The sequence below is a fragment of the Chionomys nivalis genome, chromosome 11 (genome assembly GCF_950005125.1).
Source record: "Chionomys nivalis chromosome 11, mChiNiv1.1, whole genome shotgun sequence".
NCBI lineage: Eukaryota > Metazoa > Chordata > Mammalia > Rodentia > Cricetidae > Chionomys > Chionomys nivalis.
In genome coordinates this window covers 5191915-5213302 of record NC_080096.1, presented here as the reverse complement: position 1 = coordinate 5213302, position 21388 = coordinate 5191915, and the positions used below count along the sequence as shown (strand labels likewise).

Sequence of the window (21388 nt, the reverse complement as noted above, 5' to 3'; positions counted from 1 at the left end):
CAAAGGCTTCAACCGTACACAAAGCACTTCAGGCTGAGGAACGCCAAGAGTGGGAGAAGTGGTCTTCCCCAGGAAAGAGTGCACCAGCTGGTGAAATGGTCAGCCCTGAACACAAGTTAACATGCTATAAACCGAGCAGGTTGTATTTAGGGATGCGTATTTATGTATGTCTATACACATACACATATGTATGTAAACAAAATTAATAAAAAAGAGGCCATGAATTTGAAAGAGAATAAGCAGGGGCATATGAAAGTGTAACAATGAATTTTATACACACATACAGACACACACAAGTTCTATCTTACTGAAATGTTTCATTTTTAAAAGAATTTTGTTTAAACTGAGATATAAAAGCAAAAGTTATTATTATTGTTATTATTATTGTTCTTAAAGACTAAGCAACAAGGGAACAGCACCCTGAAGCTGAGGTGCCAGGGCTCTCATCACTAGCAGTCACAGTGACTGTGGCACAGGGATGTCTCAGGAGACAACCCTAGGCGCCCAGCAGGAGCAAACATCACAGGCAGTAACTTTTCATCTGGGTCACACTGACAGCTGATTCGTGCTTCTCTGGAAACCTTTAGAAAAAATGCTTAAAACTATCCAAAAACATTTTTTTTTTTTTTTTTGGTTTTTCGAGACAGGGTTTCTCTGTGGCTTTGGAGCCTGTCCTGGAACTAGCTCTGTAGACCAGGCTGGTCTCGAACTCACAGAGATCCGCCTGCCTCTGCCTCCCGAGTGCTGGGATTAAAGGCGTGCGCCACCACCGCCCGGCCCAAAAACATTTTTTTATATGTTAGAGTGTTTGCCTGCACGTTCCATATATGTGCCAGGTGTCCACAGAATTAGAGCTGGCCAGCCATCATGTGGGTGCTGGGAGTGAGAGCAGCCCATGCTTTTAACCAATGAGCCATCTCTCTAGCCCTCAATTTTTATTTATTTATTTTTTTTGTCTTTAAGGGATACTTGGTAAAGCATGAGCTATATGAGCCATAAGGGTCACTAATCATACGGGCCCACAGGAGATGAGTTCACCAACGCTGGCCACACGAAAGAGGGTGAAGTCAAGGCTGGTGACCACCGCAGCCCGAGTCTCAGAAGCAGTCTTACGTTCGACACACCACACTCCCAGCCAAGTGGCACGTCCAGCCTAATTCTCATCTCTGGTGTCACTGGGAAAGCATTTACTTTTCTGGCAATAAATTCCATATAATCCAATTAGTACAAAAATAACATTGTTCCTCACTGCTCTTTATTTTTAAATATGGAAAACATGTTTCCAAAAATTAAAAAAGGCAGCTGATGGATGCAATGCCATTCCTCAGCCAGAGTTGTCAAAACATCCCAAAGATGGCAGGGCCATCCCAATCCGCAGCAGGCTGGCCTTGACCCAGGCAGACACCAAACAGACAACTTTATGGAGACATGGAGATCATCAACCAGTGAATGAATGGGGAGCGTTTCCCATCATGTAGCAGATACCATCATCTACTGGAGAGCAAATCAACAGCATAACCCATAGTAGCTGTACTTGACACTGTATCAGGTCAAAGAGGGCCATTGCCATGTGGCTGAGCCTGAATATGGTAGACTGTCCCCTTTACAGTGTTTGTGTCTGAAAAGGATTTCATGGGAACTTCTTATTTGGTCCTCAGATCAATTAAACAAGGATCACTTGGTTTACAAAACTTAGCAATGTCGGGTAGAGACAAACACCATATTTGCACGGGTGCGTGCCTTTAATCCCAGTACTCGGGAGGCAGAGGAAGGAAGATCCCTTGATTCTACCCCAGCCTTAACAACACATGTGGTCTCTGTCATCAACTTCTGAAGGTGGGGAAGTCAGAGAAAATCTGAGATTAGTGTGGGCACAGACGCTATGTTTTTGTTTTCATCTATTATTAATATTAAAAACACTGGTACTAGAGAGATAGCTCAGCGGGTAAGAGCACTGGCTGCTCTTGCAGAGGACCCAGTTCAATGACCAGAACCCACATGATGGTTCACAACCATCTGTAGGTTCAGCTCCACAGGAATCTGATGCCCCCATCTGGTCTCTTTAGGTACTGCATGCACATGGTGCACATGCATACAGGCACACATACATATACAGGCACACACATACAGGCACACATACATATACAGGCACACACATACAGGCACACATACATATACAGGCACACATACATATACAGGTACACACATACAGGCACAACATTGATGAACATAAAAATAAAATATTGCTAGTGTTTCATATTTACAAGGTTTCCAAACAAACAAACAAAATGTACTTTAAAAGAGGAAATTCTGCAGGGCATGGTGGTGATGTACACCTTTGACCCCAGCACTTCAGAGGCAGAGGAAGCAAATCTCTATGAATTTGAGGCCACCACGGTCTACATAGTGAGTTCCAGGCCAGTCAGGCTACATGGTGAGACCCTGTCTCAAAACAAAAGGAGACGTATGGGAGAAGAGAGAAAGAGAGAGAGAATTCTGAAAGGAAGTCATCCTTTACACTGAAGAGCAAGAAGGGGCTCCCTGCAGCTTTCAGGAAAGCACTCGGTAGTGAAGATAAGAAATATCACCTGGTCCTCAATCTCAATCTCAGGGAGTCATAAGAAATAGTTTGTTCTCAAACTTTCTTAAAATAAAGCTCCTAGATGGAATGTTGTTGTTTTTTTAAAAAATATTTTTTATGGTTTATTTAACTTTATTTTATGTGCATTGGTGTGAAGGTGTCACATCCTCTGCAATTGGATCTTCAGACAGTTGTGAGCTGTCATGTGGGTGCTGGGAATTGAACCCAGATCCTCTGGAAGAGCAGTCAGTACTCTTAACCACTGAGCCATCTCTCTAGCCCCATAGATGGGATGTTTTAAAGCGAAACTTGGTCACTGCCCTGCACTTGGTCACGTGACACACTTGTGCAGCACATGAAAACAGTACATGTGGCTGCTGGATGGGATGCTCATAGACAGAGGGGCTTGTATCGGGCCTGTCAGCCTGAGTTCAGTCCCTGGAACCAAGGTATGAGGAGAAAACTGACTCCCCAAAGTTATCCTTGACATCACTTGACTGTCATGTATACTGAAGAAAATAAAATTTAAAAACAAAAGGGGAACAGGTGAATCACTGGTGAGTTCAAGGCCAGCCTGGTCTACAAGAGCTAGTTCAGGACAGCCTGGTCTACAGGAGCTAGTTCAGGCCAGCCTGGTCTACAAGAGCTAGTTCAGGACAGCCTGGTCTACAGGAGCTAGTTCAGGACAGCCTGGTCTACAGGAGCTAGTTCAGGACAGCCTGGTCTACAGGAGCTAGTTCAGGACAGCCTGGTCTACAGGAGCTAGTTCAGGACAGCCTGGCCTACAAGAGCTAGTTCCAGGACAGCTACGACTGTTACACACGGAAACCCTATCTCGAAAACCAAAACCAAACCAAACCAAAACAAAAGGGGATGCACATGTGAAGGATGAGAAGACAGTGTAACGGGATGCTGTTCCTCACTGAACAACATTCCATGAACCATTTTCTGAGTTCACCTTCCGGGGGCTCAAAAAGGTTTAAGACCAGCTGAATTAAGTTATGCCCTGTATTTCCTAAGACAGGGTTAAGACACAGAGTATGAAAAAGAAAGACTGGTTGAGTCCAGAGTTTCAGCAGACATGCATCGAGCCCTGGCTGCTCCTTCCAGCTACTGGGGAACACAGTAAGATCTGAGACCAAGGACAGCTGACAACCCCGGGTGGTAAGTCCCTGCACCGAGGTGTCCTCGACACCGCACAACCCGAGCACAGGCAGCAAGAACCATGTCCCTGGCAATCCTCTCCCAGTCTCCGAATGACGGCAGGAGCAGCAGGGGGGTCACTGGGACCAGGTGTCTCGCACACGAGTGAAGCACTAAAGCAAACAGAAACTGCCAACGGCAGGGCCTACCTGGGCCTGGCCCCCTCCGGTACCACTTCCGCTGCCACCTCCACTGCCGCCTCCGCTGCTCGTCTGCTTGTGCTGCTGGGAGCCCGTCATCTCGGCCATCCTCCTCTCCATCTGCTCCAGCCGCTCCAGGATGGACATCCTGAACTGGTTATCTAGGGCAGAGCAGGAGGACTGAGGCTGCATTCTAGACGAAAGACATTTGACCTGTGGCCTATGCCAGCTTGGGAGTCAGGCGTCCAAAAGGCTGTCAGTAACTCTGCCAAATGAGGGACTACAGCAGCTCAGCTTCCCCAGCACACACGCAGCCTCTGCTGCGCACCAGGATGCAGTGTTTACAGCAGCCCCAGTCCCCAGAGGAAGGGCCCGAAAAATCCCTCTGTGTCAAAAATCTTGCTTTGGGGTTCTTGCTTCTCTATATCTTTGTGGAATTCCCCATAGAAACCTCGAGGAGATCTGACAGACGCCCCCCTCCCCACCCAGGGCAGACACAGGAAGTGGGTATGGTGAGCTAGTAAGGAAGGAGGCAGGATGGGTATATACAAGGTAAGCACTCAGACAAGTTTAACAGTCTCACTCCTACCTAGGAAAAGGAACAGGCCAACACTGTGGGAGCTGGGACTGGAATTGACAAAGCGTGATTCTATACTGCTGAGTGAAGACCAGACAGCACGTCTGCACCGCAGCTGTGTGCACGCAAATGCACACGCAGGGAGAGTCAGGATTCGTCACAGGAATAAGAGGAGTCCAAACCATGTTAAAGTCATCAGTGCCTATATTAATGCCACGGATTGTCATAAGTATGGTGCCAGGGGCTTATTAGTGGGGAGGGCAGAAAGGGGTTCTTTCTGCAGGAGCCCAATTATAATGTGCAGAACAGGCAGCTAATGGATGTGACCAGGAACAGTGGGTGGGTACGGAACCCAGGTAGGAAAGGCAGCCCTTAAGTCTGGTTGGCTTCCTTCTGGTTGAGAAGGAAAACCAGATACACCAGCCAGGAATGAAGGGGTGAAAGTGTGTAAAGGAGTAAATACAAAGGCCTGAGACAACACACAGAGGGTCAGCTGGAGAGGTGGGCTGCTTGGGACCCTGCTGCGCTGTAGGCTAACCACACAGCTAGGACACACTACCCACCTGCCATACCTCCAAGTCTCAGCTCCTCGGTGGGAAGAGAGTTACTGTGAGAATCACACTGGTTCACACATGTCCATGCTCAGAACATATTATGCCCCAAATGAGTGTGCTCACCATCAGCTTCTAAAGATGAACTATGGTCTTCAGGACCTGGCTGAAGACAGTTACAGCATGTTTCTCCCCAGAGTGCGAAAGACACAGCTCTGGTCAGAACACGGTATCTGAGTGACAAGCCTGGAAAGGGTAGATCTGTCAGTGCTCCCCGCTACCCCACCACTGGCTCCAGACTGGTGAGGGGGCAGTGCTCCCCGCTACCCCACCAGTGTTGCCTAGACTACTGAGCAGGGCAGCTCACATACAAGAAGGGAAGAAAGGCAGAGGCAAGAGACACAGGACAGCACCACTCAAGCCTGCCCTGGCTCTGCACCAACACTCAGGCAGACACCGTTGCTTCACTTTACAGACAGGGACACACAGGGACGACTCCTCTTTGGCCTCTCAAAGGCCCCAGGAAGGAACCATTACCGAAAGACAGAAGCACAGGTTTGAAGTGCCCTAAAAAACGGACTTCTTGCCTGGAAATTTTAAATGCCAACTTGTCATCAAATTCCTTTTACTTTACTAAACCAAAACCCTTCTACAAGTCCCAATGTTGCCTCCACGAATACCATCAGTAGAAACAAACACTGCTCCCTCGGGTGAGTGGGAGACCATCCACCTCTGCTCCAGTTTCACGCGCACAGGTGGGTATGGCCATCTTGGAGGATTTCACCCAAGTGTCATGCAGGGAAGCCTCAGGGTGAAGGCGGGGGATGGGATGGCCAGAGGGGCCTTGACTGATCACACACCTCTTCCTGGGAACCTAAATGCTGCAGGAAACAGGCCCCTCCATCAGAAGCCAGCTAGAGACAGAACACTGCCCTGCAGGGGTTCCTGCAGCCTGACCTCCATTCCTCCCTGGGCCTGTACTAGGCTAACTCAGCCCACGAAATGACATAGCTTGATTCTAAACCTCCACAGCTCCGGCAGCTTCTTTGTAATCCTGCACTTTTCCCAGGCACCGTGAACCCGGCAGCCAAGATGAACACCCCCTCATGAGACAAAGTCACACAGGTGCTGAATGTCCCGAGACCTGGTCATACCCACCCATTCCCTGTGGGACAGAGCTGGAGTGTGTTGTGCTAAGGGTGGTCACTTGCTCATCCCTCCTACCAGGCCCAGACACGACACACACGGACTCTCCTGGCAAACACTACAACTCCCACACTGGCTTCTGATCTCTAGGAACAGGGCTGCCCTGTTGCTATGCACTGAGTGCTTCCATGTATTTGGCTTCTCCAAGGAGCACTGCAGGATGATGCCCAGCCTCTGAATCACGAGGCAAGTAAATGCCTCTTTATAAATCAGCCCGTCTCGAACAGAGCCGCCTCTGTATCCTTGAAAGATGGGAAATACTCTTTAATGATGGTGGAGGAGATGTGAGACGGCTCAGTCCATTAGCGCTTGCCATGCAAGCACATGTGTGAACTTGAGATCTCCAGTAAAGTAAGCATTGTAAAGCTGGAGCAGATATAATAACCCGTCTATAATCCCAGCGCTCGGGAGGTAGGGATGGGATCCCTGGGCAACCTGGACTAGCTGGATCCATCATGCTCCTAGTCTGAGCCCTTGAGCGTACACACATACAGCAAAACAGAAAGCCCAGGCCCAGTGGCTGCTAGAATAAGAGGGTAAGGCAAGAGAATCAGGAGTTCAAAGCACGTCTGGGTAACTTACTGACACACTGTTTCAAATTTTATTTATTTTTATTTATTTATTTATTTATTTATTTATTTATTTATTTATTTATTTAGGTTTTTCGAGACAGGGTTTCTCTGTGGTTTTGGAGCCTGTCCTGGAACTAGCTCTTGTAGACCAGGCTGGTCTCGAACTCACAGAGATCCTCCTGCCTCTGCCTCCCAAGTGCTGGGATTAAAGGCGTGCGCCACCACCGCCCGGCTGTTTCAAATTTTAAAATGCCTGAGGGCTGGGCATAGTGGCTCACGCCTTTAATCCTAGAACTCAGGAGGCTGAGTCAAGCATCTCTGTGAGTTTGAGGCCAGCCTGGTCTACATAGCAAGCTCCAGGCCAGCCAGGACTACAAGGTAAGACCCCGTTGAGAGAAAAAGGCAAACACCAAAATGCTTGGGCTGTACACAGTGATACGGTGCTTGCCTCATCAGCCGCTACACCCAACCATTCACATCGCACATGCACGGGCTCCTTGCAGTCATTTCCTAACACAGCGCAACCACTGAGACAGTGTTTACCTTGTATTACACATGGTAAACATCCATGACATGATCAACCGTACGAAAGATGAGCAGAGGCTCTATGCAAACACGCCATGCAAAAGACCTGAGCAGTCTTGGAGCCTGGTATGTTCGCGATGTCCTGAAACCAGTACACCATGGGGACCAAGAAGGCACTAAACTTCACTATCTCCATACAAAATGGGCTCTGACACCAGTGCTTTTCATTTTAGGAGCACTTGAGAGACTGCTCGGCTCTATTCCTAGAGTTTCTGACCCCGCAGGTCTGGGTGAGGCCCAGCAACTGCATTTCTAACAAGCTCTCAGGGGATGCCGCGGATGCTAGTCAGGACCACGTTTCAAGGAACCTGGCTCAGGCCCTGGCTTGTTTCCACTGTGAAAGAACACCCCTCTCTCTTCCACCCAGTGCTTGGATGACCGTCTGACAGAGCAGATTCCTCCCCAGCACCACCTTGGGTAAACTCTGCTTGGCCCCATCCACTGCAGCTCTACTGACGAGAATTGGGACACACACTTTCCCCCAAGTGCAGAGCCAACTCAGATCTGCCAGTACTTGAAAACGTTAAGACCCTGTGCCCCATCCCACCCCCGACACTGCTCGCCGCACCTAGCCAAGCACTAACCACATTCCAGTTTCTATTCACGGTGGGACGTACTCCCTGGTGTTTGTCTCTGCCCTTGCACGACTTCAGGAAGGGAAAGGTACTTTAGCCATTGTCAGGCTCCTCCCCACAGAACAAGCGCACACAAGGGCCTGCATCCCAGCTCTCCGGGTTCCTGATTCACCCAAGCTCTCATGAGGACTATCTTTTACCTTAAACCACTTTTTGTAGAGATGGCATTCTTCAACCGTGCAGCGAAAACACAGTAGAAGGAACACGGGAGAGATCAGAGCTCTTGGTAGGACCCAGTTACAGTGTGACCCACCTGATACCTCGCTTCTCTCATCTGTAAAGTAGGTGTACCAAGGTCTATCTTGTTTGGATTAAATAAACTAACATGTGAGGACTAAGTGAGGAGACTTCTAAGTGTGAGCTACCGTCACGCTGGCGTCTGCTATGGGGCCTTTAAAAATATATATACATATATGTGTATATACATAAATTTTAAACACATTTTATTTATATACACGTGGCTAATACTAACATATCATTTAACCCCTTGTTAAGATGAAGAAACTAACATCATATGGCTCTACTATTGACCACAGACCTGAGTCTGATTGTAGCTCACCGCCCGCTAATGGGCCTTCTCTGTTTCAGGGCTTAGCCCAGGACATGCAACACTCAGGTCTAAGGCTCCTTGGACTTGTGGCTGTCACTAGCTCTTACTCCCGACTTCCGTAAGTTTGAAGAACACTAACTGGATGTCCTGCAGATGGTTCTCCCTTTTAGGATTATCTGCTGACTGGACACGGACTGTGGAGTTTTAAGGGACACCAGAGGTAGACTGTCCTCCCTCCAGGACATCGGCGGGTCTGAGGTGCATGGATGGTGTGACCCTGGGCTGTATAGTTTGGGGAGGGGACTGCTGGACTTGTTGGTAAAGTTGGGATTTTTCTCACATAACTTCTATGATCAAAGGGAAGGGCACTGAGTCCCATGTCTTAGGAAGGGGTGTCACATGCCATCTGGAGTTCTCCAGTGAGGAAGGAAGTCTTGTCCGTTAGTCACTTGTGTGTACTTATTTTCCACCCTGGTCACAATCAACACTATTATTACTGACTTCTTGTTCAGTGTCCCTGCTTTAGCCACATACTCTTCCAGGCGGGACCCCACGTTTCTCTGTCATGTCACCACCGTTTTCCTCTTTTGAGCACGCTCTTAACCTCCAGGGACATGCCATGGGAGCTCTGGGTTTGCCTGTATTTCTCCTGCCCAGCCTTAGAAGACACAATCCCTGTGAGGTGTGGGGTTTGCTCCCTTTCACTGGAGAAGAGCATTTAGGAACCAAGACTTGGGTGCGCTGTGAGCTCACTGCTCTGCTTCAAGGCTGTCAGTGGACAGAGCTGGTGGACACGGTATATATACAGACATATGCATCTACAGTAACCCATCCGCTCAGATGTTAAACTGGAGTCTACACTGACAGCTGAGAATAGTGTTGCAATGTTCATTCTTATCCCCTGGGGCCACTGAAACACAGGCAAAAAAATATCAAAAGAAAAGGTGTTACCTAGACATAGTAAGGCAAGAGAGACATGCTGCAGATTCTGCCCAGTGATGGGTCAGACTGCAAAAGGGAAGGGAGGGAGGGAGGAAGGGAGAGAGAGAGGGAGGGAGATCCCCACAGGTATGCATGGCAGGGACAGTAGCATGCCCGACCATTCTTACTCCAATTCTTACAGTTTCCAACAATATTTTAGAAAATATAAATACAAAGAAAACTACACTCTAGCCACGGACAGCTCTGATGGTTACAAAGATCAGAAAGAAAGAAAATATGGCATAACTAATCCATGCCCAAGAATGTAGAACAGCTTGTTGGTGTGGTGGTGCACACCTTTGAACTCCGGCAGAGACAGGCAGTCCTGCGAGTTCAAATCCAGCCTGGTCTAAGTCGCGAGTTCCAGGCCAGCCAGGTCTACATAGTAAGACACTGTCTTAAGCAAAAAACAACAAACAAGAATGGCTACTTGGGGCTTGGTTTACCTGACTAGCCTTTCCCATTATGCAATGAACCATGGAGTCAAACAGGACATCGTTATCACTCTGATAGGGACCCGTTTTACAACAGTCCAAGCTGACAGCTGCCTAGATCTTTAAAGTTCCCAAGCCTTCCCTGAGCCCGCTGCATCCCCTGCTTGCTCCTGATTTGTACATCGCATTTTAAGTTTCAGGGCCCAGTGATTTCCATGGCTGTGCTGGATGGTTTTTTACCTGAGAGCAAACAATTTAAAACACTGGGGCAGGGAACTGAAGAGAGGGTGCAGCAGTTAAGAGCACTAGCTATTCTTCCAGAGGACCCGGGTTTCCATTTCCAGCACACACAAGGTGGCTTACAACATCTCTGGCCTCAGTGGGACCAGGCACAGAAACGATGCACACACACACATGCAGACAGAGCACCCATACCCTGAAAATAAAGTTTTATTTTTTTATTTTTTTATTTTTTATTTTTTTATTAGGAGGATGAGAAATGGCTGAGCAGTTAAGAGCACTTACTGCTCTTGCAGAGGACCCACGTTAGGTTCCCAGCACCAATATGACGGCTCATAACCACCAGTAACTCCAGTTCCAGAGGATATGGCACTCTCTTCTGGTAGTCACAAGTACTGCATGCAAGGGATGCACTTTCATGCAGACAAAACACACATATGAAATAAATCCAAAAACATTTTAAAATTAACTCCCTCTCTTTGGACATAAAACATAAAGCTAAGCTCTTTTTTTGTATCGTGGCATGCTCTTTAGCAACCAGTTCAGGTCATATTTCTGTGTTGTTTCTTGTTTTCTAACACACCAGGAACTTTCCACGCCTCTGGGCTGATACTGCCCTTTTCCGACGTCCACCTGTGAACCTCTGATTCTTCGTAAGCCCGTGTGGCCGGTGCACTAACGACAGCTACTGAGCTGCAGAAACCAGGCACCCCACGTGTAAGCTCCATTTTCCCAATGACTGCAGGGTTCTTGACAGGAGAAAGCTGAGGCTTAGGAAGGAGATTCCTTACCCAAGGTCAGGCTGTTTTTAAGCATCAGGGCAGAGATCTGAACACAGGTTGGAATCCCAAGTGTTCTTTCCACTGCGCCCCGTTCCCATTCCCTCTATTGCCCTCTGTCCTAAGAGAACTCAGCAGACAAAAGTGCACTCGTTTTCCTGTATGTCATTCCACTACTGGCAAGACTTGTGTGTGGCTTTTGGGAAGCAGGGATCTGGCACCACAGTGGATGAGTGCTCAGGGGAAGGAGTATTGTTTTCTAATTTAAGCACCTGGGAGCCAGGCTATTGATGAGGTCATTTACAGACTGGCCAAGGACTCGGTGAATTTCATTTCACTGTCTGGGTGGATCTAGGCGCCAATCAGCAGTTCCTATTGTCTGCTTCGGTGGAGAGGGATTGGCTGAGATGGTCAAAGTGCAATGGAGCTGAATTGGTGGGTGGATGGTTTAAAAAACAGTGTTTACCTGGCGGCTCCCCACCCCCTTTGTTCTCAGCTCAGGTAAAGAAATGATGTCACTACATGGTGTTGGCGGAGAAGCCTGGCAGCAAAACGCGACCATCTGACGTCCTCAGACACAAGCTGGAACTTCCCAGCAGAGCAATGTCACTTTTCTGCAGCCGCTGGCGCTGCACACTAAAAATATCACTGACCCCTAACTGTTAGATGCTCCCTTTTCTCTTGGGAAGTGGACTACATGAATGACCAGCCACGGAGCATACCTTCATGATTAGGCAGAGCTGTAATCAGTTACCAAAGTATTAAACAGGTCTGTCGGGTTAAGCTGCTATGTAAACATGAAATTTTAATTATGTGAAACCAAAGAAATCTTCTCTAGAAGAACCTCGGACGCGTGCTTGGGCACGGGTGCCTGTAACTCGGCTAATGCGCAATGCACGAAGAGACGCAGCGTGGGCACTGAGTCACTTCAGTCTTGTTGCCAGAGCAGAAGAAAGTTTGCCTTGGCAGGTAAATGAATGAAGGAGCATCATCAAATACCACCTGCTATTTTAAAACACGTTATTTGTGTCTCAAGTGCACATGTGCCTCCTGTTGCTATTTGGACAGGGAATGAGAAGCCGTCTCTCGTTCCATTTACAGCCCTTGGCTTCGGTGACAGCAAGAGCTGACAAAGCAGGAGGCATGGCTCGAACTATTTCTGTAAAGAACTGTAATTGCTGCTTAGGAAGTCTCCTGAATGTTTCAGGAAGCTTGGAAAGATGGGAAAATTGAAGTCACTTCATTCCTTCCCAGAATAAACGGGACCGCTGGAGTCCATTAAGCTGCTTCTCCCTGGCAAGCCGTGTAAGATGTCTGAGTGCAGAGGGAAGGGTAAGGGCCAGTCCGAGATAAGGCACATGCTGTACCACTCCGATTTTCCAAAGCAACTGCTAAATTTAGCCTTAGGAAAAAAACTGCCATACTCCACTTTTTAAAAACCCTCCAACTCTGCAGACTAAAACGCTAGAATGGGAGGTTAGGGTGCTTCCTCCAGCTTGTCCACTTGCAGCGGTTTGGGACTCCAATTTCTCCGCGTCTTTGTTCCACACAATTCTGAGTGAGAGTCTTAGGAATGCCCAGAACTCTTCTGGGAGACTGCTGAACAAAAACGACTGTCGGTAGCACTAAGGAGCAAAGCAAACTTAACGATTTCTCCTGCTTGCAGCTGTCCAATATGAGAGCCAGAGGTGCAAGGGAAAACCCCAGGGTTCTGTGGGATGTCCGAGGAGCTCAGCCATCGCTGCAAGAGCATTACGCAGGAGAGAGCCCCAAGTTACTGCAGGAACTGACCTTGCTATCAACGAAGGACAATCCACCTGGATTTCAAGGCAGCGAAACAGCAACTAGTTAGAATTGAAGAGAACAGGATTCCGACCAAAGACCAGAGGGTCAGTGCCCACTTTCACAGAGTTCCCTTTTACATATGCTAACTTTTCAGAAGGCAACCAAATCGGAGAGCAGCCTCCTCAACAATCCAAGCGCACTGAGAAAATACACAATGAAACCCATCGTTCTGGACAATGAATATAGGCTAATAAAAAAATATGATAAACAAGAAAGGAGTCATCAGACAGACATGGGGGAAGCAGGTTACACTGAAGCCTGAGAAGGTTCTTCAAAGACAAGTGCTAGCCTTAGGCTCAGGGGACAGACAGGAAGACACACGGGTGGCAGGAAAGCTAACTGGCTTGTAGGAAGAAAATTCAGAGCAAAGCCCCTAATGCCTAAGGACTGAAAAGGACAAGGAATGAAGCAGGCAGACCGCCAGAAGGAGCGAACACCGTAATCAAGTGACGGCAAGTTGGCTGTTCCGTGGTTATAGGTGTCACCAAAAGCCACTTGAAATTCTTTGGGAGTCCCCAAGAAGCTGCCAGTATGTCCAGCTCGACTACAGGCTTGCAGCATACAGGGTACATAACAGAAATATGCACAAAGTTGAGTGTGGTGGCGCACACCTTAATCCCAGCACTTGGGAGGCAGAAGCAGGTGGATCTCTGTGAGTTCAAGGCCAGCCTGGTCTACAGAGTTCCAAGACAGCCAAGGCTACGTAGAAACACCGTCTCAAAAAGTCCAAAATTAAAAACTGAAAAAGAAAAGAAACATGCACTGAGAAATAACAGCAAATTTCACCCATCTGAGAGGTAAGATGTGAACCTCAGTAACGAGCTATTGACATTTCTATGACGGTTTGTTTTTTTCTAACCAAGTCACTAAAAGAAATTTCTTGCTTTGTTTACCAATTGCTTTGGTTTTGTTTTGTTTTCTGAGACAGGGTAATTTGCAGCTCAAAGTCACTATGAAGCCAAGACCGACTGTAAACTCCTGACCCTTTTCCCTCCACCTCCAATTGCTGAGGTTACAGGCATGTGTCACCACACACACCCGCCACTTCCTGCCCTTCATTTGGCATGACCATCTTTTATCTATCCTATCAAAGATATACCAAGGACCAGGCCTCTGAAACAAACAAAACACCTCATTATATGACACCATATAGTGACTTCAACTGGGGCCACTTTCCCCATAAAAGCAGTGCTCTGCAAGGTTGGGAACGAGGCCAGAGGAAGCAGAGGGGGAAAACTCAGTGCAGAAGAAAGGATGTTTTAAGGCCCTTGGGGAAGAGCAGGCAGATAAACCTGGTCTACCAGCTTCCAGCTAGGACGTCCATCCACAGGGACACTCAGTTTCCAGTTAGGACGTCCATCCACAGGGGCGCTCAGCATCCAGTTAGGACGTCCGTTCACAGGGATGCTCAGCATCCAGTTAGAACATCCATCCACGGGGATGCTCAGTTTCCAGTTAGGACGTCCATCCAGAGGGACGCTCAGTTTCCAGTTTGGACATCCATCCACAGGGGCGCTCAGCTTCCAGTTAGGACGTCCATCCACGGGGATGCTCTTAGTCCCAAGTTCCTGCTGGTTTCCAGTATCTGAGGAACCGTGCAGTCTACACACTGGATGGAAGAATTCCCTTGCTGATTCCTGACTCGCTCACTCTCCATGTGTTGTCAGACGCCTGTGGTTGGCAAGGCCTGTCTCTCGGGCTCATTTTGGGGACGTCACCTGCACAGACACACCCTGCAGACTTGCTAAGTTGTGAGGATGTTAAAGTCCCAGATGATTCAAAAGATTTTTATTCTATTTTGGTTTTTCAAGACAGGGTTTCTCTGTAGCTTTGGAACCCGTCCTACAACTAGCTCTTGTAGACCAGGCTGGCCTCCAGCTCACAGAGATCCACCTGCCTCTGCCTGCCAAGTGCTGGGATTAAAGGAGTGCACCACTATCGTTTGGCTTATTTTTGAGACAGTGTCTCACTATGTAGCTGTGCTGGCCTGAAGCTCCCTACACAGACTAGACAGGCCTTGAACTCAGAGAGTCCTACCTCTGCCTCACAAGCGCTGGGATTAAAGGTGTACACCACCACACCCAGCCTAACATTTTATTTTTTAAAACAGGGAGTTCTACGATGGCATACTTCTACCTTACAACTTGAATATTTAATAACCATATTTTTTCACAATGCTATAAACTCTGAAATATAGGCAAACTTCCTTTTAGATGAATCGATTGAAATACATATATGTGGAAAGAAACAGCTCTAATTCTTAAAATAGTGGACATACTGCAGGTAAACCTCAATACATAAAATTAAAGACATCTTATAATTCATCACAGGTCTTTCTGATAAAAGAATAAACATTTTGTTAAATTCAGCATACTTCTTGAAACACTGTATCTGTGAAGGGAACAACTGGTTTTAGGAAGCGCTTGGTCCTTAGAATCTTCCCTCAAGAGGACTGTTTGGTCCTGGGCTCCATCTGCTGCATCAGTACATGTCCTCATCTGCGCAGGGCTCCTTCCATGTGGTGACTGTGGGAGGACACTTAGCGCTTCGTGTCCCCCAGCACTCTCCCCCCCCAAGCCAGGTCTGACTAGAAGAGAGAAAATCAGCCAGGGGTTGTCACTAGAGGTGACTTCAATCAAGTGTGGGGGTCCTGTCCTGCCATCCTCATACACACCCCCAAAGTGGACTTCCTGAACCCATTCTGAGCATGGTTCAAAAGGTATGGAGGACAGTTAAAAAACAGAACAAAAGGTTAATAACGATTTCTGGCAACCGTGGATGCCAGCCCTACACATGGCGCTTCCTCCTTCCTCACTTTCCATGGCTTTCCCTCTCTGCTCCAGTCTGTTCCCCCAGAGTCCAGTTAGTCTGTTCCTCACCCTTACTTAGTCGGTGGCAATCCTGAATGCCGCATCTGTTTGAGGTGGCTGATGAAAATGTATACAACCATGGCAAATTAGATGAGGCAAAGTCAAGAATCAGGAAGGGAAAATGCTCAGCTCAAGCAGTTATGCTTGTACACTTTTAGAGTTATTAGTGCAGAGTTATTAGTGCTTCCTATTGTTTTACGTCAGTAACCAAAACACCTTTCACGCCTTGAAAAGCCAAAGGCATTGATTCTGGCTAGAATAGAATCAATGGTTTCTTTCACAAGAAAAGACAACGAGATTCCTAAATACAATCTTCGCTGGGCAGTCCAAACCACAGGTGTGTAATGCTAAGAAACGGAACCCTATTTTCTATGAAAATGATCTTTTTGCTAAATACCAAAGATTTCTATTTTTTATGTATAAGTAAAATATTCTTTATCACTAACTATATATTAGTATTACCCTAACATTGCTAGATTTTTCTCAGAAAATTGGGTAAATTATGGCAGAAACAAGCTGCCATGCTTGTGTGGAGCCCAACTTAATGCTCATTACCCATAGAATTCAGAAAGATGGCAAAGGCAGACTGTGCTCTGGCCTCGCTTGAGACCATCTGTTGTCGAATTTATGTCTCGAAGAATCTTAACTCTTCAAGCCTTGGGTTGCTGCCGAACGCGGTGGCACAGACACATCCCACAGAGCAGAATCACAAACACCAGAACTGAAAGACAGTCTAGGAATTTCTGATTCAATGGCTTTTGACTTCTTCTGACTGTGGCCTACTGCAATAGAACCCACTAAGCAGATAGACAAATGCGTGCCCACACACACACCTTAAACAAGACTCCCCAATCCACACTTACGTGCAAAACACTTTGACTTAAAAACTCGTTGGTAATGACCCACTAAATCTACTTCCTGAACCACTTACAGTTTTGGGAGACAGATAAGAGACTGTGATTCAGGGATATAAGACAATGTCCCTATTGCTTTAGTTAGTGGTAAAGTGGAGACCCAGCCCTAGGACCTATCTTATTATTGATGTGACATGAAACGGCTGTCACTTATACAGAATCGTCAACAGCAAGCACCCCCAGGAAGAAGATCCACACGTGACTTAAGCTATCGTATACGGGTACAGTGTCCACAGTTTCCAGGGCCACCTCGAGACCATGTAAGAAGGAACACACACAGCAGAGACCTTGAACCGACCTCAGTGGGAGAGCGTGTGAAGGTTGCATCTAGACAGCCAGGAGATAACACTAAACCCGATGCGTGAGTAGGAGCAGGCTGAGTTCAAGCTTAAGAGTATTCTCACTTGGATTCTGGTTCTGTTCAGCGAGGAGCACAAGGCTGGATGGTATCTTTATTAATATGTACCAAGTTCTAACTCCTAGACTGTATCACACCAGGTACAGTCGGGAAGGAAGGGGTAGCTCTTATGCCACCCTCCACACACCCGTAACAGCCACTCATTCAATCCAGATGATGGTAAGGGCTGTGTCAATGAGGTGAGACCGGAGTCAAGCTTGGAGAACAGACAGAGTTTAGCACTGAGTCTTGATGTGTGGAAGTTCATGGGCCTGACTGCAAACCTGGAAAGACCTAGATGGTGGTAACAGTTAACAGGAGACACGCTGCTTGGATAGCAGGGAGTGACTTCCCAGGTGACGAAAGCAACTGCTTGTCTGCCTGTTGTGCGGTAACCCAAATGCAAGCACACCAGGGAACAGCAAGGAGTCACTGGGCTTCCTGGCTTTCCTCAGGAGGAGGGTAAACCTATTCACACAGATCTCAGCAGGTCTGGGCACCACGGTCCTTATGACATGAGGTGACAACACTCATGTGTTACCCAGTAGGCTAATAATCACTTCCTAAATGTTAACTGTGGCTAATATTAACACATGGTTGTCAATGTAACGACACATATCATCTGGATTTCTCCCATTAGCATTTTAAAATCCCCCGATGCCGGCACCAAAGCTACAGAGAAACCCTGTCTCGAAAAAAACCAAAAAAAACAAAACAAAACAAAAAAATCCCCCGATGGCTGTCTGACCTCACATGAAATAGATATTCAAAAAAGGGTAGGAAAGATAAAATTACCCACGTGCTGTTTTAGTCTACAACTGTCAGACAGCCTAAAGAGCAATTTATGGCCAACCCCTAGGAAGTTTCCCTGCTGGCCTCTCCTGTACCTTCCCTTTGTCTAATCCTCTTTTATTTCTTCTATTTTTATCTATATCTCAGTAGCCTCCCTCAGGCACCCCCACCCTCACCCGTTTGGAAGGTGAGCTACGCACAAATAAAACCACATCACACATGGCTGCCAGAAGCTTTTTGGCAAAGAAATAGGTAGCTGAAACGAGCTCCCAAATATCAGGCTCGGACGCCGTGACGGGACGCTCCACTCAGTTTAATGATGAAGACCTAGCACCAACCTGAGAGCCTCCCTCTTTTGACAGTATCGATGGGACACAAACATCAAATTAGTTCAGAGAGAGCAGAGCCCTTTAAAGTTGTGAAGATCCAAGAGCACACAGTGAAGCGTGGGGAGCAGAGGAAGGGAGGTGTACTCGGCTGGGAAAGGAGGAAGGACTTCCAGAAAACCAGGCAGGGCTGCGTTAAGCTTAACAAAATGGTCTCCACTGATTTTTACTGGGCAACATGCAAACTTGTGTTTTGTATGCATATATTCAATTCTCTCTAAATACTTTCTTAAAAGGCAGGTTATACACACAGTACTGTCACTTCCGAAGTTCACGAGAAAGCATGACACACCCGAAGTCATTGTGACAGATTTCCAAAGGAAACTCTAGATCCCCCAATTTACGCGTCCCACACTGCCAGGGGACAGCCAGCCATTCTAGTGCAGAGCCTGGAATCCTAGCTGTCAGTAGGAGCTTCACGCCTCCTCCTACGGATACTTTCACTGTCAACTGACTCTTCGTCTTGATTTGCTTGTGTGAAATAAAGAATTCTCAGTCCCACCTGTTATCCATGAATTCTGTAACAGTCCAAGCACATTATACAGCAGTGACAGCTATTCTAGGTAGGAGGACCCAGCTCAGCCCTGAATAGAAGGCGGAAAGAAAGCCAAAAACACCATGCCTGCGATTTAAAACCCTGAAAACGTGCAAGGCTGTTTTCCTTAAACGATCTGTGTCCACTTGGGTTGTCCAGGATAGAATTAACCAGACCCGCTGAGGTTCCTAAACAATTTGCAACACTCCTCTGCTTTGCTTCACTACCAAGACAAATGAACCCTATAAGTAAACACGACTTTCTGGAACAGTAAAGGTTATCGCTCCCTAAATCCAATACAAAGAAAAAAGTCCCACAAGGTAATTTGCTATCTAGCGATTCAGGTTTTCAAATAACAAATGATTTACCTACACACACACACACACACACACACGCCAGGGGAAAGCACTGGGTACTGCTTAATGATTCTGTTTATTGGATTTCTGAGCAATAGTTAGTTTCTGTGCACACCGGTTCTGGAGGGAGACTGTGCAGTCCGTTTGTTCATTCTGCTACAGAACTGCTTGGGAGCACAGTTAGAAACTGCAAATGTGGCCTCTCTGAGAGGAGAAACAACCAATTCAGCCAAGGTGAGATTCCCAGAACCTTCCGGTTGTTTACTGGGTCGCTTTCTTTATCAGCTACCTCAGGTTCTCCAAAAGAAAATAGACCAAACACCAGAGGACCAAGCAGGAAGGTGAGACCCGAAGACAATACGCACGCCTTGGATATGTGTTTTGGTGTTCGATCTTAACCTACGGGTTCTAACAAAGCTAGGTGCTACCTCTTAACGCTGTGCAAATCACGGAGAAATCAAGGGAGCAATAGGGCCCCCCCTAGGGTGTGGTACGCGGGTGGCGGCGAAGAAGAACATACCCTCCCTCCAACACCCTGCTTCTGGGCTGCAGGTAAGCCAAGCTCTCAGAAAGTTCTTCCACACCTTCCCTATCAACTTTCCTGGGGCGCATGAAAAACAAAGCAGCCTTCGCTGCACTCGGGTGCACTTCGCTTGCACCGCGGGTGCTGAGCCGGGCTGCGGCCGCCGCGTGGGGGAACCGGGCGAGGGGCGCGGGCCGGCGGGCAGAAGGAGGGGAAGCTCAGCGCAGCGGCGGAGCAGGAGCGCGCCCCCCGCCCGCGCGCCCCCGCCGCGCCGCACATAAACACGCGCGCTCCAGAAATGCGCGCTGGCGCCCGGCCCCGCGCGCGCCCCAGCTCACGTAAACACACTCTGTTTCCCACGAGCCCGCGTGCGTGCCTCACACCTGCTCTGCGCACGCTCACCCAAACACACGCCCTCCTGTAAACACGGGCCTCGCGCCCGTGATGGCTCCAGACACAAGGCTCGGTTCCCCACGCTCCACTCCGCCATCCACGCACGCTGCCCCACTCGCTCCCAAAGCACGCACGTCTCACACGCAATCCTCAAAGGTACCTGCTCCGGCGACCGGACTTCCCCCAGTCGCTCCAGAAACACGCCCCCACAACACCAGGTCCCCGTGCACGCTTCAGGCTTCACTCGCGCTATAAACAAACACGCGCGCACCCACTGCCGCGCCTGTCAAAACACAGCCCGGACGTCCTCGCTCCCCCCACGCGCTCTAGAATCACGCGTGCCCGCACATTGCTCCCCCGATGCTCCTCTTCCTCACTCTCGCGCCCCCGCGAACACTCGTGCTGCCCCACACCCGTCCTCCCGCCCGCGCACCAGCCTCCGCCCTCGCCCCTCCGCCACGCACACACTCACTGGGACGTGGGAGCACAGTAATCACCCTTGGTCCGCCCGGCGCCAAGCCGCCCGTGCCCGGCTCTCCGCCCCGCCCGGCCCCGCCCGAGTCGCTCCACTCCACACGCCGCCGCTGGAACGACGCGCTGGGCTCTGGGTACCGCGGTCTCCCCGCCACAGCCCGAGTGCGCTGCCACGGCCAATGGAGGGGCGCGGCGGTGAGCTCACCGGGCCCGGCTCCGCCCCCAGCGCCGAGAAGGCCAATCGAAGTGCGCCACGTCACCCGGAGCCGGGCAGAAGCAGGTGTGGGGCGCGGAGCGGCTCGGCGCGCGGACTGCGCCGGAACTGCGCCCAGCCTGGCGGCGTCGCGCTGGACGGCGTCGGGCCGGGCCAGGAGGGCGTCGCGCGCTCGTGGGGCTGCGTGGGACCCGAGCCGCCGCCCTGTGCTCGCGGCTGCTCCCTCCGCCTCCAGCCTGGATGCACCTCGTAGGCAGGGCGTCTCCCGGCGCGACGGGCCGCCGCGCCAGCACCTTCCCCTCAGCTCCTAGCTGCGCAGCGCCGTCGGGTGGGCCCGGGAGCCCGTTCCCAGGGGCCCAGAGGCCCCGGCGTCTGCAATGCAGAGAGCGGGGGAGGGGGCTCTGCGCTGGCCTAGGTGGGGCCCGCAGGGTTGTGACAGTGACTTTGCACCCCTGGGAATTCAAGGCCCTTCCCATTTTTGTGGTCAGAGCTCGAAGTCCTTAGCTTAGAGTCATGGGGCCTCCGCCTACTCAGATGCAGCCCGGTTGTCCCCAATTTGTAGCGCTGTAATCATCCACTTGGATACTTCGCCAAAATATATTCTCTTGCGTCCTGCCACAAAGCTAAACAGAACTCTCAAGGCTCTTTGTCCCCC

At 49.1% G+C, this 21388-nt stretch overlaps 1 protein-coding gene across 14 annotated transcripts in view; it reads right to left on the bottom strand.

Annotated features, from left to right (window-relative positions):
* Camta1 (calmodulin binding transcription activator 1) overlaps positions 1 to 21388 on the bottom strand; it is an 820478-nt gene that overhangs the window by 25702 nt on the left and 773388 nt on the right. For 11 of the 14 annotated variants that reach the window (XM_057784922.1, XM_057784923.1, XM_057784925.1 and 8 more), the window contains one exon: positions 3934 to 4085. In XM_057784922.1, coding sequence (XP_057640905.1) covers positions 3934 to 4085 — 152 coding nt within the window. Of the gene's footprint in view, positions 1 to 3933; positions 4086 to 20205; positions 20224 to 20517; positions 20648 to 21388 lie in introns of those variants that run through there. The other 3 variants (XM_057784934.1, XM_057784935.1, XM_057784936.1) reach the window with 3 other exon arrangements.